Genomic DNA, 14633 nt, shown 5'->3' on the forward strand with positions numbered 1-14633 from the left:
ATGTGTGCAAAGGTCGAAATAGTGAAAAAGGCAAATAACATGTTATCATGAAAACAATTTTGACGTTGCAAATCTTCTGAAAGGGTTTCAGGGACTGCCCAGGAGCTGACAGACCTCACTTTGAGAGCGTCTGGCCCAGGGTCTCAGATCCTGCATCCCATCCTGCATGTCTCTATCAGGAGAGGAACCACTGCTGGCCAGCCTCGGTCTGCTCCTCCCCCAAGTGGCAGACGAGCACATTGACGGGAGCAGCACCAGGCTTCTTGGTAGATGCATTCTTAGGAGGGCAAGACCCGAAGCCTCCAGCCCGCAGCTCCAGAGTGTGCAAGGGCCTTCCTGAGTCTCTGGGAGATTCTTAGTGGAACTTCCCCGGGGGGCATTTACTGAAATCTCTTTTCTCAGAGATCAGTGATGGCACTTCAGAAATGAATACAGGAAAGAAGTCCCAGGAGACGCCTAGCACACCACCAAGGGTCACACAAGATAAAGATTAGGGATTGCTAAGTCTCAGAGTGCAGTCATCAGGAACCCAAATTCAGAGCTATTTCATTCTAAGCCAGTATTTCGCAACCTTTTTTTTTCTTTATCACTGTGCTAGAGAGCCTTTCTGAATTTTTTCCTAATCATGGCCCTCACCATGATATTTTAATACCACAACTATATGTCTATTTATGTAATATATGTGTGTGTGTGTGTAACCTGTACATTATAAGATTTTTTTCACCGCTCAGGAACCAATTTTGGCTCTACTGGGGGCAACATCACCACCACTGAGAATGCATGTCCTGATTATATTCTTGGACCCATGGATCAAGCTTTTTTCTAGGGTTCCCGTCTCCATATTTCTCATGTGACCTTTCTGGGAAAATTGGGAAGAGAACAGCTTGTCATAAACATGCATGTCATGCTGTGCCTGAGCATGTGCAACTGGCTGTGTTGTGAGCGTGTGCTGGTAAAATGGTGCATGTTAATTCACCACTCAGCATTGCCGCCATAGTTGACATTTCTGGAGTAAGCTGATACCACCATCCTTAGAGGGAAAAAAACAGCTCAATATTCTTCTCTTTGTTGGTGATATGATCATTGTGTCACAAATTCACAGAACCTTCACAAGACAATTGTGACTTTCAAATAACAATTATCTAAATTATTGCCAGGAAGAATGGGTTAAATTTTACAATCTTAAAATCTAAATGATCGTTTTTAAGTTTCTCCTACATTGCACTGAATTATATAGTAATATTTCAACTTTTCTGATGAATAATTGTATTTTGTTCTCACAACATCCCTTGGAGAAGGTTGAATGATTTAATACAATTTTACAGATGAGGAAATTAAGACACAGAAAGGATGAATTGGCTTGTCCAGGATCCCATGGATAGCAGCTCGCTGGCACAGGACTAGCATCCTGCTCCCTGAGGACTCTTTTCAGGAGCCATCATTTGCCATTAGAAAGGAAGGCACAGAAATAATATTGCCAAATGCTTGTCTGTTCACTATTGCCAGAGATGAGTGTGGTCACAAAAATGTAAAATTGGCTTATTCAGAAATTACTTTCTTTCTCATTACTTTCTAGATCCTATGGATAATGGAAATAAACTCTCTTTGGGAAAATCTTCCAGGAAAAAACCTAAGTGTAAAGAAGGTCTCTGTATTCTTTGGTCTCTATGGTTAAGCACAATTTGTTTAAATAATCACTTACTAATGGGCAGTTAGCTTATTTGCAATTTTTATATTAAAATAGAAATCAGGTTTATGTGTATTTTATCTTTGCACAACTTGTCCAGTAATTTCCTTAGAATTGATTTTTTAAACATGAGATTGTTTGGTTAGAGTCTGTATATCTTAAAGTGTGTACATATTACCAAATTGTCCCCCAGAAAATATAATGATTTATGTTCCCTTTAACAATATATGAGCACTCATTTTCTACATCCTCAACACTAGATGTGATAAAACTTTTTAAATATTTGGGCATCCTTGAAACTAAACCATGCATTTCTTTCATTATTAGTGATGTAAAGATGATTTCTAAATATTAATAAATGTGTCATCTTCTTTTCCTCTGGGAAGGAATCTCCTCCAAGCTCCCAAACATGAATCAGGACATGAGCCTCACTGCTGTGGACATTCCCGCAGTTTTTCTGCTTATTCCCAACATGGCTCAGCCTTGGGCTGTGAGCTGGGAAGGGACTCAGGTCTGCTGCCCTTCTCCTCCCCTGGCCTCTTCCTCCCCATCCCCCGCCCCGCTTCCTCCCTGGGCCGGAGGAAACTTTCTGTCATTTGCTGAGTGTTCAGTACCCGTAACTTCTGGGAAAACTTGACATTCAGACCTTCAAGCTTTTCTCTGGTGTGCAGAGGTAATTTTTGGAACTTAGAAATCCCCTTTTGCTCTCAACAAATTCTGTGTTTCAAGATTTTGTCTAAGGTCTCCAAAATGGCCTCACCGAGCAGTGGCATCTCAGTTCTAGCCAGCATCTGCCCTTGCCCTGAAACCTACTGATTGAATAGTCAGGGAAACCGTTACCACTTATAACAATGAAAAATATGTGCTTCTGATATTTCTAGAAGTTTAGTGCCTGTTATACGTTCATGCAACAAAGATAGATTGAGTGTAAGGGTGTGCTTATAGAGCTTGTACTCTAATTGAGATATCTATAATTAATAGACAAAAAGAGGAGTTGAAAGGAAAAAAAAAACAGGAAGACGTATGGTGAGTATTGTAAGTCTGGGGGAGAAAGAGAGATATACACAAGAAAAGAGAGAAGTAATTATAGAGAAATGGCAAGACAAAAGTGAGGTACAGAGATCTCCTGAAAGGGTAGGGGGCAATGAAAAGGGGGGTCACTAATTAGGGGACCCCAATTTAAACTATTCACAAATCACTGCTTGCTTGGTCCAGGGGCAACTTCACCTGGGAATGACATCCAAGAAAAGCTCCCAGGGGTGGGTCAGGTGACTCAAAGGAAGACGGACGACTCAACCTGCAGCTCAAAGATCATGACAAGGGCCCAAAGGGCAAGATCAAAGGGTAAGGCTGATGATGGAATCCGCCATTTGAATGGCTCAGTGTGGGAGGGTCTGTCCTGGAGCAGGTACAGGGTTGGGTACACATGTGAAGTTAATAGTAGAAGGAAGTAGAAGTACAGACAAGCGAGGACCTTTGGTGTCAGTGGTTGTTGGAAGGAGGAAGTGTGTTCTCAGGGTGCTGCTCACCTTGGCATTGCCATGAGGACTCACATGGCCACTCCCCAGTATCTGATGTTTTCATTTCTATCAACAGAGTCACCACTACTCTACTGAGCATGGGAGACTCATTTGATTCTGGCCGACTCAGTAATGAAAGTAGCACCAATCCTCAAAGTGGACACATCTTCAGCATTATCTCTTAATGGTTCATCTCTAGAAGTGAAGTTGCTTGGTCATCGAGTCTGCATATTTAAAATTAGCACATGTTGATTGTGAAATTGCCAAAATTATTGTCAGTTACTCTCCCATTAACATCGTATGTACACCCTTTTCCCTGCACCTTCAGCAGCTTTAGAAATAACAGGATTGTTCTGTTTGCCAAACGTAAAGGCAAAGAATGATATCCCGCTGGTGTTTTCCTTTGAATTTCTTTGCACTATGTAGATGATTAAACACGCCGTGGTATGTTGTATTCCTGTTACCCGATATTCCGGTGCCCCACCTCCTCAGAAGGGTATACGGCCCTGCCCTGTGGACTCAGGAGTGCCCATGTGACTTGACTTAGCCAAAAACACATGGACCAAAGTGAGAGAGTCACTTTCAGGCCAAAGCTTTAAGGGGCCTACATGTCTTCTTTCCCTGTGTCCCAAGACCAGCCATGTGCTAGACAGAGGCTGCTCTGTCACCAGGAGCCAGGATTGTTGGTGATGTGGGGCTGAGCTTCAACTAATGTGTGATGAACACGTAGCATGAGGGAAAAGTCGACCTTTGTTGTTGTAAACCAGAACTCGGCAAACTTTTTCCCACAAGGGCCAGAAGATAAGTAGTTTAGGCTTTGCTGGCCATACGGTCTCTATCACAAATACTCAACTCTCCCTTTGTATCGTAAAAGCAGCCAGAGACACAACAAATGGGAATCAATGCATTCCAATAAAACTTTATTTACAAAAACAGGCAGCAGGCCAATTTGGCCCTCAGGCCATACTTTGGTGACAGCTGTAATAAACTGATGAGATTTGGGAAGATCATGGATTACCACAGCCTTATCTAGCCTAGCTTTATTAATTTACATGTTTTTTAAATAAATGTGTCATTATTAGAATTTTTTCTTTTGAGGTTCACCTATTCATATTTGCCCATTTTTATATAGTACTAGTCATTTTTTTGTTTAATCAGTAAGGGAAATAAACTATTATATTTGCTGCCATTTTTCTTATTTTGTTTTTGTCATTTAACGTACTTGAGAAATTTATGGTTGTGGAGACATTTTTTTAATAGACAAATCAGTTTATCTTCAGCAGTGTGGTTTACGCCAGAGTTTCTCAACACGGCATTATTGACTTTGGGGGCTGAATAACTCGTTGCTATGGAGGCCACGCTGTGCATCCTGGGGCCTTTAGCAGCATCCCTGGCCCCGCCCCCCGCCCACTAGAGGCCAGAGCACCTGCCTCCCAATCTTGCTTCTCAGATAAAAAAATTTCCAAACATTGCAACATATCCCCCGGGAGCAGAATCACCCAGCACTGACCACTGCTTTACGCTCTGTCCTTGTTCCCTAGAAAGCCCTTTCTGTGTGATATTTATAATGCTATGTTGGCCCCTCGATCAGCACTTTCACGTTCCATGGTTTCAGTTACCCACGTTCAAACATGGTTCGAAAACATTAAATGGTAAATTTCAGAAATAAACAATTCATAAGTTTAAAATTGCACACTCTTCTGCATAGCGTGATAAAATCTTACACTGTCCTTCTCCATCCCACTCAGGGTGTGAATCATCCCTTTGTCCAGCGTCTCCACGCTGTGTACACTGCCTGTTAGTTGCTTGGTAGCCGTCTTGGTTATCAAATAAAAAAAATATAGTCTGCATAGCCACAGTCCCCAACCTTTTTGGTACCCAGGACCAGTTTCATGGAAAGCAATTTTTCCACAGGTTGGGGGGGTCGGGGGATAGAGGGAGGGCATCATTGTCTCAGCTCCACCTCAGATCATCAGGCATGAGATTCCCACAAGGAGCGCGCACCCTACAGCCCTCGCACGCCCAGTTTGCAGCAGTTCACAGTAGGGTTCGAGCTCCTATGGGAAGCTGCCTCTGCCACTGGTCTGACAGGAGGCAGAGCTTATGCGGTGATGTGAGCAATGGGGAGCGGCTGTAAATACAGACGAAGCTTTGCTCACTCACCGGCTACTCATCTCGTGCTGTGTGGCCCGGTTCCTAACAGGCCATGGACCCTACTGGTCCAGGGCCCAGGGGTTGGGGACCCCAGCTGTACAGGGCTCATACCATCTGCAGTTTCAGGCATCCACTGGGGGACTTGGGACATGTCCCCCGCAGATTAGGGGTGAATCTCATACATCCCTTTATTTACTTCTAGTATTTATGTTAAATATGGATACATAATTAGTGAAAATTTGGCTTCTGTAATATTTTTAGCCTTCCTATCTGTAAACATGAACGTGCTATTTTTCCTTAGTCAGTGCTATCATTTTCCTTTCACAGGGACTCAGATATAGCTTCTCTCTCTAAACTGGTAGAAAGACAGGAAAAATTACTCTAAAATTGTTGACATATGAGGCTTGTAAATCTATGCTTATAGCTATAAGTGATTATTAATTTTTTTAAAACAAGAAAAGGAAGAAAGGTATCTGTTCAAGTTTGAAAACAAGATTTCAGAAAAATATTGGCCAGAGGGGTAAGCAGGCCATGAAGCTCCCCCTCCGGCTCCCGGAGCCCTGGCCCCTGCTGAAGGCTCCACCCTCCCTCTCCTCCTCTTTCCCTTCCACCGTCTTTGTCCTTCTCCTAGGTTCTTGTCCACCCCCAGGAGGGGCCAGCCAAACAGCGGTGCATCAGTACTGCCGCCTAACCTACTCTCTCAGCGCCCGGTGGCTATTTCCACACTTGGAATGATTCTTTAACACAGAGCTGTACAAAGACCCAAAAATGATTAAGGGAGATCACCGAACCCATAAGTCAAGTCCCGATATAAACTTCTACTTCCTCCCTTGTAGGAATTAAAGGAAACCCTTATCCAAGCACAGAACGCCTGTGTTCTCCTTTCTCCTCCTGTGTTGGTTGGGCGCTGGGAGCTGGGCTCTGCCGTCCAGGCTGGGTTTGCTCCTGCCCTGTCCCCCTGCACTCTCAGGCCCCTTTGCATCGCTGTCCTCTCCCTCCTGCACCTCCTCTGACGTTCATTGTTCTTCTGCTTCCATGTCTTACTTCTTCAGCATCATCTCTTGTCACGCTCTCTTCCCTCTTTGGGCTCCAGCCCCACTGGCCTTCATTCTTTTCATTCCTGGAGCATAATAGGTGCCACACAGGTGGGGTCCCCAGACTGGTGCCATGTCCAACCTTGTTTCTCGCAGGTCTGCAAGAATGAGCAGCTTGTAAATCAGCTGAGACACTCAGCACTTTTCACAGCCAGACTCCTCCGTGGAGACAGCAATGCCTTGACCCTGATTGAGCTCCTGTCTTGCCGCAGGCCAGAATGTTGAGTAGCATTAGTGCAAAGTACTTACAGAAAAATGCATGTATCACAAGTGTACGCCTGATGGATTAACACACACCCACAAAGCACCCACATACCCCACACCCAGGTCAAGAAACAGGACGGAATCAACAGCCATAATCCAATCCCCACCCCCAGGCCTAGGGTCACACTGGCCTGATTTCTCACCACGTGGGTCACTTGGACACTGAATGCTTCACCTCTTCCCTGCTCAGGGCCTCCTCACGTGAGTCTCCCCCACCACACACCCCTCCCCAAAGCCAATCCCTTCCTGCCCTCTCTTGCTATATACCCTCAGACCTCACCTTAACTGTCACTGGGAGCTTTCTCTGTCCGGCAGACGGGGGCAGGTCTCCCCGACATGCCCTCGTAAAGCCTGCGTTTTTTCTTCATGGAGCTTATGTCAGCTGTAATTAATGATCTGTGCACAGCCTGTTCACGGCGGGAAAACCATGCGAGGTCAGAAAGTGGATTAGTCTTGCCCATGGCTCTATGTCCAGCTCCCTGCGCCTCACGTACCTAGTACTTAAATAACTGATGAATCAACCCGTTATTCATTCTTCTTCAGCAAGTATAGATACCAATATCTGGGCCCATAGAATGCATTTGTTTGAATTAGAAAAAGGTGCCCCTTCCTCAGTTCGCTGGCAGAGCTGATTTCTGAAACCAAATCCTTTGCTGCCCTCTGCTGGAAGATCGTTGTACTAAGTGAACACATTATTTCTGATGTGACTCAGAGCACCACCTTTAAAGGTGGAATCCTTGCTCAGTGCACAACCCGCTCGACCTTACGCAGAGGCCTTCATAACGATATAAGTGTGTACAGCACTTCACAATTGACAAAGCACTTTGTATCATTTAATTTGTATCATTTAATCCTCACAATAAGTCAGCCTTACCAGCCCATTTTACAGATTCAATTAAAGACACATGAGCTAAAACCAACCTAGATATTCTAATTCCAAGTCCTTTTTTCTTTACACTAAAAAAGTAAATAAATAAACCCACATACCTCCTAGGCTTTTAATGAAACACTGAAACACAGGCAGAGGCAGGAGCCCAGGCAGACACTGGCAGTTAGCTCAGCTTCTCCTGCGTCCTCAGCGCTTCCGCCTTGTCTGTCACTTCTGATTAAACACAGGGTGCCTGTGCTGTTATCAGTCGTATGATGTGAAACCTCCCTGCGGCATTTCTGATGACAGGGAAAGAGCGCTAGACTAGGAGTCTGGCGTGTCTGAATTCAGTGCCAGCTGCTCCTTATATAGTGCAGTGACCACCAGCAACGCTCTCGCCAAGCCCGAGCCCACGCCCCCATCCGTAAAACGAGAACAGTCGCTGCCTTCTCTTTCTTACACACTGTCGTGAGGGTGGACGACACAGTGTGTCTGCTGCTCCTGCTGTTTCCTTGACTATTACTTTTCCTCCTGCCCCCCCATCTCTGCTCCTACCACCCCTCCCCAGACTCCTCTTGTGGATAGCATAGAGCTTCCAGATCTTTCCCCAGCCTTCCCGTCTTTCCATGCACAATTTCCACCTTGTGCTTTTTCCCTATGTTCTGTAAGAATTCCTGGAGTTGGTCTCTGGATCACTAGTTTTTTTTCCCATTCTGCTCTTCCTTGTCTCTATTAGGCTTTTCTTTTTAATCGTCTCCACCATGCTTTTCCTTTCCACGAGCTCGCTCTGTTCTGTCAATTGCTTACTCTTCATAGCAGCTCCTTGCTGTTTGCTCCCATGTACTGACGGGGCCCTGATCCCAACGCTGCTGTAGCTCCCTTAGAAGATGAGCTGGCTGATGCTGGAGCGCCCAGGCAGGCCTGTCCCACAGCTTCCTGGGGCCACAGGGTTCCATCCTTAAGGCCTGTTTGCTGAGAGGGCAGGTGAGGCTGAGTCACACTCAGGACTGTTGGGGACAGACCAGAAAGCTGCCCTTTGGTGCCAGGTGGGTGGCTTTGGAAGTCCTTGGCCTAAGGGACTTGGCTTCTCTTGCATCAGAACCCCAGATTTCCACTCAGCAGTTCTGAGTTGCCAAACCTCTCCTTGTGAACTTTCCAGATTAGTCTAGAACTCTCCAGGGTTTTCATAGAGGAAGAAACAGGAAAGCACTAAAATGAAGACAGCAGACAGTGGAGACTGGCGCCACCCTCCTGCCAACCATCTCACTCTCCCAAGTCTCCATTTGAATCAGGAAAATAGATTATAAATGAAGACCTTTTTCTCCAGAAACACAAACACAAAGAAATATTTTAGGTAGGCAACTTCCATCAGCACAGAGAGATCAGTAGGATGCTTATGGAATAAAAGAATATTAGGTCATGGTCAATTAGCTTGCAAAGTAAAACACGCTCACCAAAGAAGCCCTGTGTATTCCATTGAAATGTTTGGTTTGAGGTAGTGTTGGTGGCGGTGGTGGCTTTGTTGGTTGCAGACCACTCTGTACACATGGCTAATCTGCCACTTGCAATGGAAGACTCCTGCAAATTAACCAGAGACGGTTCCCCAATGCCATTTAGATTGTCATTGTTGTTATTTATAATTATTGAAACTCATGGAGAGGTGAATTCAAGAGGAAGATGGAATGAAGACTGAATAACACTTAACTGTCCTCTTCTACTTGCAGAAAAACCTAGGGATGACACTGTGGATTTCCAGTGTCCTACACTTCCTGTGACCTGTGGTAAAGAGAAGGGCGTTTTATATGTGGAGAGAATGAAACTCGGTGAGCTCCTTGGCCTTGTGCTCCCTGGAATCCCTAGAAGGGAGGGAAATACCATGTGTGTCATTGTTCAGGAAATGCACCCTGCTAGTGAGGCTGCAGAAAAAGAAATGCTTCTTAAGAAAGAATTTCCAACCTTTTCCATATCATGGTATTTCTGACCACCAGACCACCCCAGCCCCCTGCGATACTCATCACTATGTCCTTGCTGCATGTGGGTGTCACATGAGATGCAAATCCTGTCCCACCCCCTGACCACTCAGATGGGCTTTTCGGGCTTCCTTCCATCTAAGGGAAGAGGAATCCAGTCTCCTGCTCCTGCTCCCACCTCCCAGAGGGAGTCTCTGTCCACCCAGAAAGGTGGAAGGCCACAATTAGGAGTGGGGGACTTTGGAGTGAGTTCCTAGAGGATCGAGGTGGATCCCAGGGGGGGCTGTCTTTTTCTTACAGGACCCTCAGAGAAGTGCATTCAGAATGAGGACGGAGTTTGGCTCACGGCAAAAGAATTTGAAATTAAAGGAAAAGGGAGAAGCACAAAGGACTGGAAGCGGAGTGTGTGTTGCAGAAGGAAGAGCCTAAGACAGATGCTGAAGGTGTAATGGCAAGGGACAGATAGCTGCTGGGTTAAATCCTTGAAGGAGGAGTGGAATTTCAACAGCAGAAATGTGAAGAATTCCCATTAGGATTCAACGGGGTGATTTAGAAATAGCTAAAGATTCATAGAAAAAATTGTGGGTGACAAAGTTGGGAATACAGATTGGTCCTGATGGTGGAGAACTTTAAATGCAGACAAAGGGTTTTGAGGTCGGGAGAGATTTAAGAAGCTAGAAAGAAATAGCTGAAGACATAGATGCCAGAAACTACTTTCCTGCGGCCTCCAAGTGATAAACCTTCGTTAGGCTCAGCTCATCTGCCTGTCTTTGTAGTACTTACAGGCCATCCTGTCTCCTCTGCGCTTCCTCCCCTCTGCACAGTGTTCCCGTCCTGGGAACAACTGCAGAGCGTGCTGGTCTTTGTGATCCCAGGACGCAACACAAAGCCTCCCAATAATACTCAAAAACTCACCTGGTGGGGTGGCTCACACCTGTAATCGCAGCACTTAGGGAGGCTGAGGCAGGAGAATCACTTGAGCCCAGGAGTTGGATACCAAGGTAGCAGCATAGTGAGACCCCATCTCTACAAAAACTAAAAAAAATTAGCCGGGTGCAGTGGTGCACGCCTGTAGTCCCAGCAACTCAGGAGGCTGAGGAGGGAGGATCGCTTTAGCTCAGGAGTTCAAGGTTACAGTGAGCTATGATCGTGCCCCTGCACTGCAGCCTGGGGGACAGAGTGAGACCCTGTCTCTAAAAAAGGAAGGAAGGGAAGGAGGGAGGATGGAATGAAGGAAGGAAGATTGATTGTCACGAGGATGAAATCATAAGAATGTTCTCTAGACAGGAAGAAACAGAAAAGAAAAGCAATAGATGGGAAAGGGATTGGGAAAGAAGAACTTGGGTCTGGGTTTGAGTGACAAGGAAAAGATGATTTTATCATTAAGTGAAGTCCAAAAGAAGAACTGATTGAGGAGGGAGCTAATTTTTCATTTAGACACGTTGGGTTTGAGATCCAGAGTGATGTCCAGGGACAGATATTCACCAGGAAGTGAGATCTTCAACATCTACGAAAGAAGAGCCTCCAGAATAACCTCACTGTTTGCTCTGTCCTGCAGGAGATCTCAAGAGAGAGGCAAGTAGCAGGTGAATTCCCACCACCACGTTCTCAGTCGCCAGGCTGCAGCCCCCCCACGTCTGAAGGCTCGCCTCAGAGTCCCTGAGTTCCCAGCGCCAGGTTGTCCTCACGTTTGGGAATGGCATTTTCTTAACGACCGCTTTTGCATACTGTTACCTTTACATGCCACCATTATTGTCATAGTTAACTTGGGATGGGGAAGCAAATGACTCATTAAAATAAAAATTAGAACAAAAGCTAATGGTGTCCATGTGTTTTAGGGAAAGATTATGGATATTTGGATGACTACAAAGCAAAGGTGTCAGAAGCAGAATGCTCTAGTGTGAAAAGCAAATAAAGTATTGAAGGACAAGGGGATCCTCCTTGATTGAAGGCCAAGTATTGCTCAATGCCACGCACTTATTAGTAGCATCAGGATGGAATGACAGGTTTGAACTGAACTTTGTCTCTGCAGAGCCTCCCTGCAGGTACAAGTCGCAGGCATCCACCGGCTGCACCGAGTCCCTCTCCCCAACCTTCACACATTCTCCAGACATGAGTTCCACGCGGAGCTTCCCCTTAGCTGGGAACTCCCAGCAGAGGCACTGGGGCTTCTCCCACTTGGCCCTGGAGCCAGCCTGATGCTTCGCTGGATTCATTCAGTGTTTAAGACAGTGGTCCCCAATGCCATCTATTGTAAAATCATGTTTTCCATGCTGATTTGAAATACCTTAGGAATCAGGGATGCTCAGTGTAATATTGTAACAAAAAAAAAATGGGAAAGAATGCAAATTCCATCAATATTGTAAAATAAACTGATACATCTACAGAATGGCATTTTTTAAATACATTTTTTAATACAGGGTTGGAACATGCCCAGAAATTTACTGCAGTGCTGGGTCCGTGTACCACGTGTGGGGCAGTGGCCCATCGTCTGTTGTGCTTCTGGTGAGGAGTGTCTGGAATGAGTGTGTCCAGTGACTCTGCTTGGACAGGGCTGTCATCGGACAGGGTACTTGCCAGTTGCTGAGTGGATGGAGTCAGCATTATCAATAATAGTGGGTTTAGGGGCCTTAATGGGTGGGGGCACAGCGCTCAGGTAATTCACCATGGACACTGTTCATTGTTTCCAGGTTGGGCTGTTAAATGGAGCAACAGTGGGGATCATCACCCCTTCTCTAAATAGATCTTATATAACGAGTTTCAGTCATTGAAGGCCCTGTTTAGATTCACATTGAACTGTATTAACGATTTCAACAGGGGAGAAGACCCATGGGGTTCCGTTTTTAAAGCCAACTATAAGTGCCAAAGATAATTTTATTTTAATTATTTTAATCTATCCTTCACTGGGTCAGAGTATCCACGCCCACTATGGAACATTTTAGAGCTATGTTATGACCACGCGGCATTTGGGCAAGTCAATAGTTCCAACAGTTCCCATACTCCTGTGCCTAAATGCCAGTTATCATCATTTCTGTCAACTTTGGTCACTTCAATCTATTAACAGAGACCTGGTAGAGCCCAGCAAACGTAGCACAAAGCAGCCCAGCTCAAAGCACAAGCTTGCCAGCAGGTAGCAACACAACTCAAGGTGCAGGTAAGCTGCATGCGGTGGAGCCACTTAGCAAGCCAGTGCAAGAGAAGAAAGGACCCAGTGGTGGTGGTCATCGCCTAGACTCCCTGCTTGTTGTGCCAATTGTCTTGTGGTTGCTCCCCAGGGAGGTAGGATCAGCCACATACACACACGCACACACACCAAGAACTGGGTTTGGATATCACTCTGGTACACAGAGAAACGATGTGTCCTGGGACCCACAGCATCGGCATTTCTGGGTCTGCCCTATCCCAGCGGTGCCTTTTTGTGTCCTTTCTACTTCCCCCTAATTTCTGGGACAGCAGAACTTTGCAAAGATTGCACCCAGTGTCATCCTGAGGAGAACTCAAACAAGGCAAGGATCGTGGAAGAAAACTACCTTGCCACTCCTGGAGGCAAGGTGTGGGTGGCAAAGAAAAAAAAAACAGCAAACAGGACAGGGGAGAGTCCTTGTAAACCAGCAGTCCCCGACCTTTTTGGCACCAGGGACTGGTTTCATGGAAAACAATTTTTCAACGGATGGTGGTAGGGGGGATGGTTTTGGGATGATTCAAGTGCATTACATTTATTGTAATATATAATGAAATAATTATACAGCTCACCATAAGTTGGGGACCCCTGTTGTAAACGGTAGCTGAAAAAATCCATCCTCAGTGCCCAGATAGGCAGCTCACTCCCACTGAGAACAGTAAATTGCATCCTGCCTCCTGTTCAAACCAGGAGGAAAGGCAGTTTATGCTTACATTGTTCTTCCTGTCTCAGAAATACAGAAATAAACGAATTAAGTAAACAAAATCAATTAAACTTTCTACATGCTTGTGCTTGGATTTTTTTACATCTAAATTTCTCAGTGGACTCAAACACCTGGAGTTGCCCTCAGATTCAGTGTTGGTTTCATCCTTCTTTTCTAGGGAGGCACAGCTAATTGAGCCATTTGTAATACAACGCATTTTTTTTTTTTTTTTTTGAGACAGGGTCTCACTCTGTCACCCAGGCTAGAGTGCAATGGCATCACCATATCTCACTGCAACCTCAAATTCCTGGGCTCAAGCGACTTCCTGCCTCAGCTTGCCGAGTAGCTGGGACACGGCACACACCACCATGCCTGGATAATTTTTCTATTTTTTGTAGAGACAGGGTCTCATTCTTGGTCAGGCTTGTCTCAGATTCCTGAGCTCAAGTGATCCTCCCGCCTCAGCCTCCCAGAGGGCTAGGATTGCAGGCGTGAACCAATGCAAGGCATTTTAAATTTTAGTTTATGGAGTTTATGGAATTTATCTTGATTTTTATTCTCACTTGTATAGCTATTTCTTGGGTAGTGTCTAAGGAAGATTTCCATCTCCACCCAGCCTCCCTCCCTGCCTCCACGCCAGGACTTGGTATGTTCACAAACCAAAAAATTTAAACTGATATTCACTCGGTGCTAGTGGGAGGAAGAGTTGACCCCTCAGGGCCTGGCACAGCCCTGGCCTTGGAAAACAGAAGAGTCATCTTTCCTTCAAAAAGTGGGCTTTCAAGAAGTGCTTAAAAAAAAAAAAAATCTGTTTTGCACCATGCTCAGGCTGTGCAGTGATCAAAACCAACTTTTTGGTCCAGATCACCTGTCGGGTCTCATCGTTTTCAATAGTTTAGTAGCAGCGTCTCCCCACCCATCCTGCCTGACTGCCGGGGCTCCTAAAAAAAATACAGGCCATTTGATGGCTCTAATGGTTTGTCCTTAGATGTCTCTTTGTTTGTCTCTTTGTTTGCTTTTTTCTCTTTTAGGATTCCAACTTTGGTCAGATAGGACTTGACTTAGAGGCAGAATGTGAAAAGGATCTCAAAGAGGTGCTTTTATGAAGCCAAAGAGAACGGTCTCCAAGCTCTTCCTTGACTCTGATCAGGAAACACTGTGACATTCCCAGCCTCAGGATCCAGCTGATGTG

The 14633-nt window shown here is 45.5% G+C and overlaps 1 protein-coding gene across 3 annotated transcripts in view; it reads left to right on the plus strand.

Annotated features, from left to right (window-relative positions):
• Positions 1-11322, plus strand: part of SP110 (SP110 nuclear body protein) — a 29693-nt gene extending 18371 nt beyond the window's left edge. Inside the window, exons 12-17 of one of the 3 annotated variants that reach the window (XM_069472014.1) lie at positions 403-481; positions 2901-3036; positions 5818-5881; positions 9312-9410; positions 9858-10000; positions 11119-11322. In XM_069472014.1, the coding sequence (XP_069328115.1) occupies positions 403-481; positions 2901-3036; positions 5818-5881; positions 9312-9410; positions 9858-10000; positions 11119-11220 (623 nt within the window). In that variant the 3' untranslated portion in view covers positions 11221-11322. Of the gene's footprint in view, positions 1-402; positions 482-1576; positions 1646-2900; positions 3037-3283; positions 4843-5817; positions 5882-9311; positions 9411-9857; positions 10001-11118 lie in introns of those variants that run through there. The other 2 variants (XM_069472061.1, XM_069472106.1) reach the window with 2 other exon arrangements.
• The last annotated feature ends 3311 nt before the right edge of the window (positions 11323-14633 follow it).

The sequence above is a fragment of the Eulemur rufifrons genome, chromosome 1 (genome assembly GCF_041146395.1).
Source record: "Eulemur rufifrons isolate Redbay chromosome 1, OSU_ERuf_1, whole genome shotgun sequence".
NCBI lineage: Eukaryota > Metazoa > Chordata > Mammalia > Primates > Lemuridae > Eulemur > Eulemur rufifrons.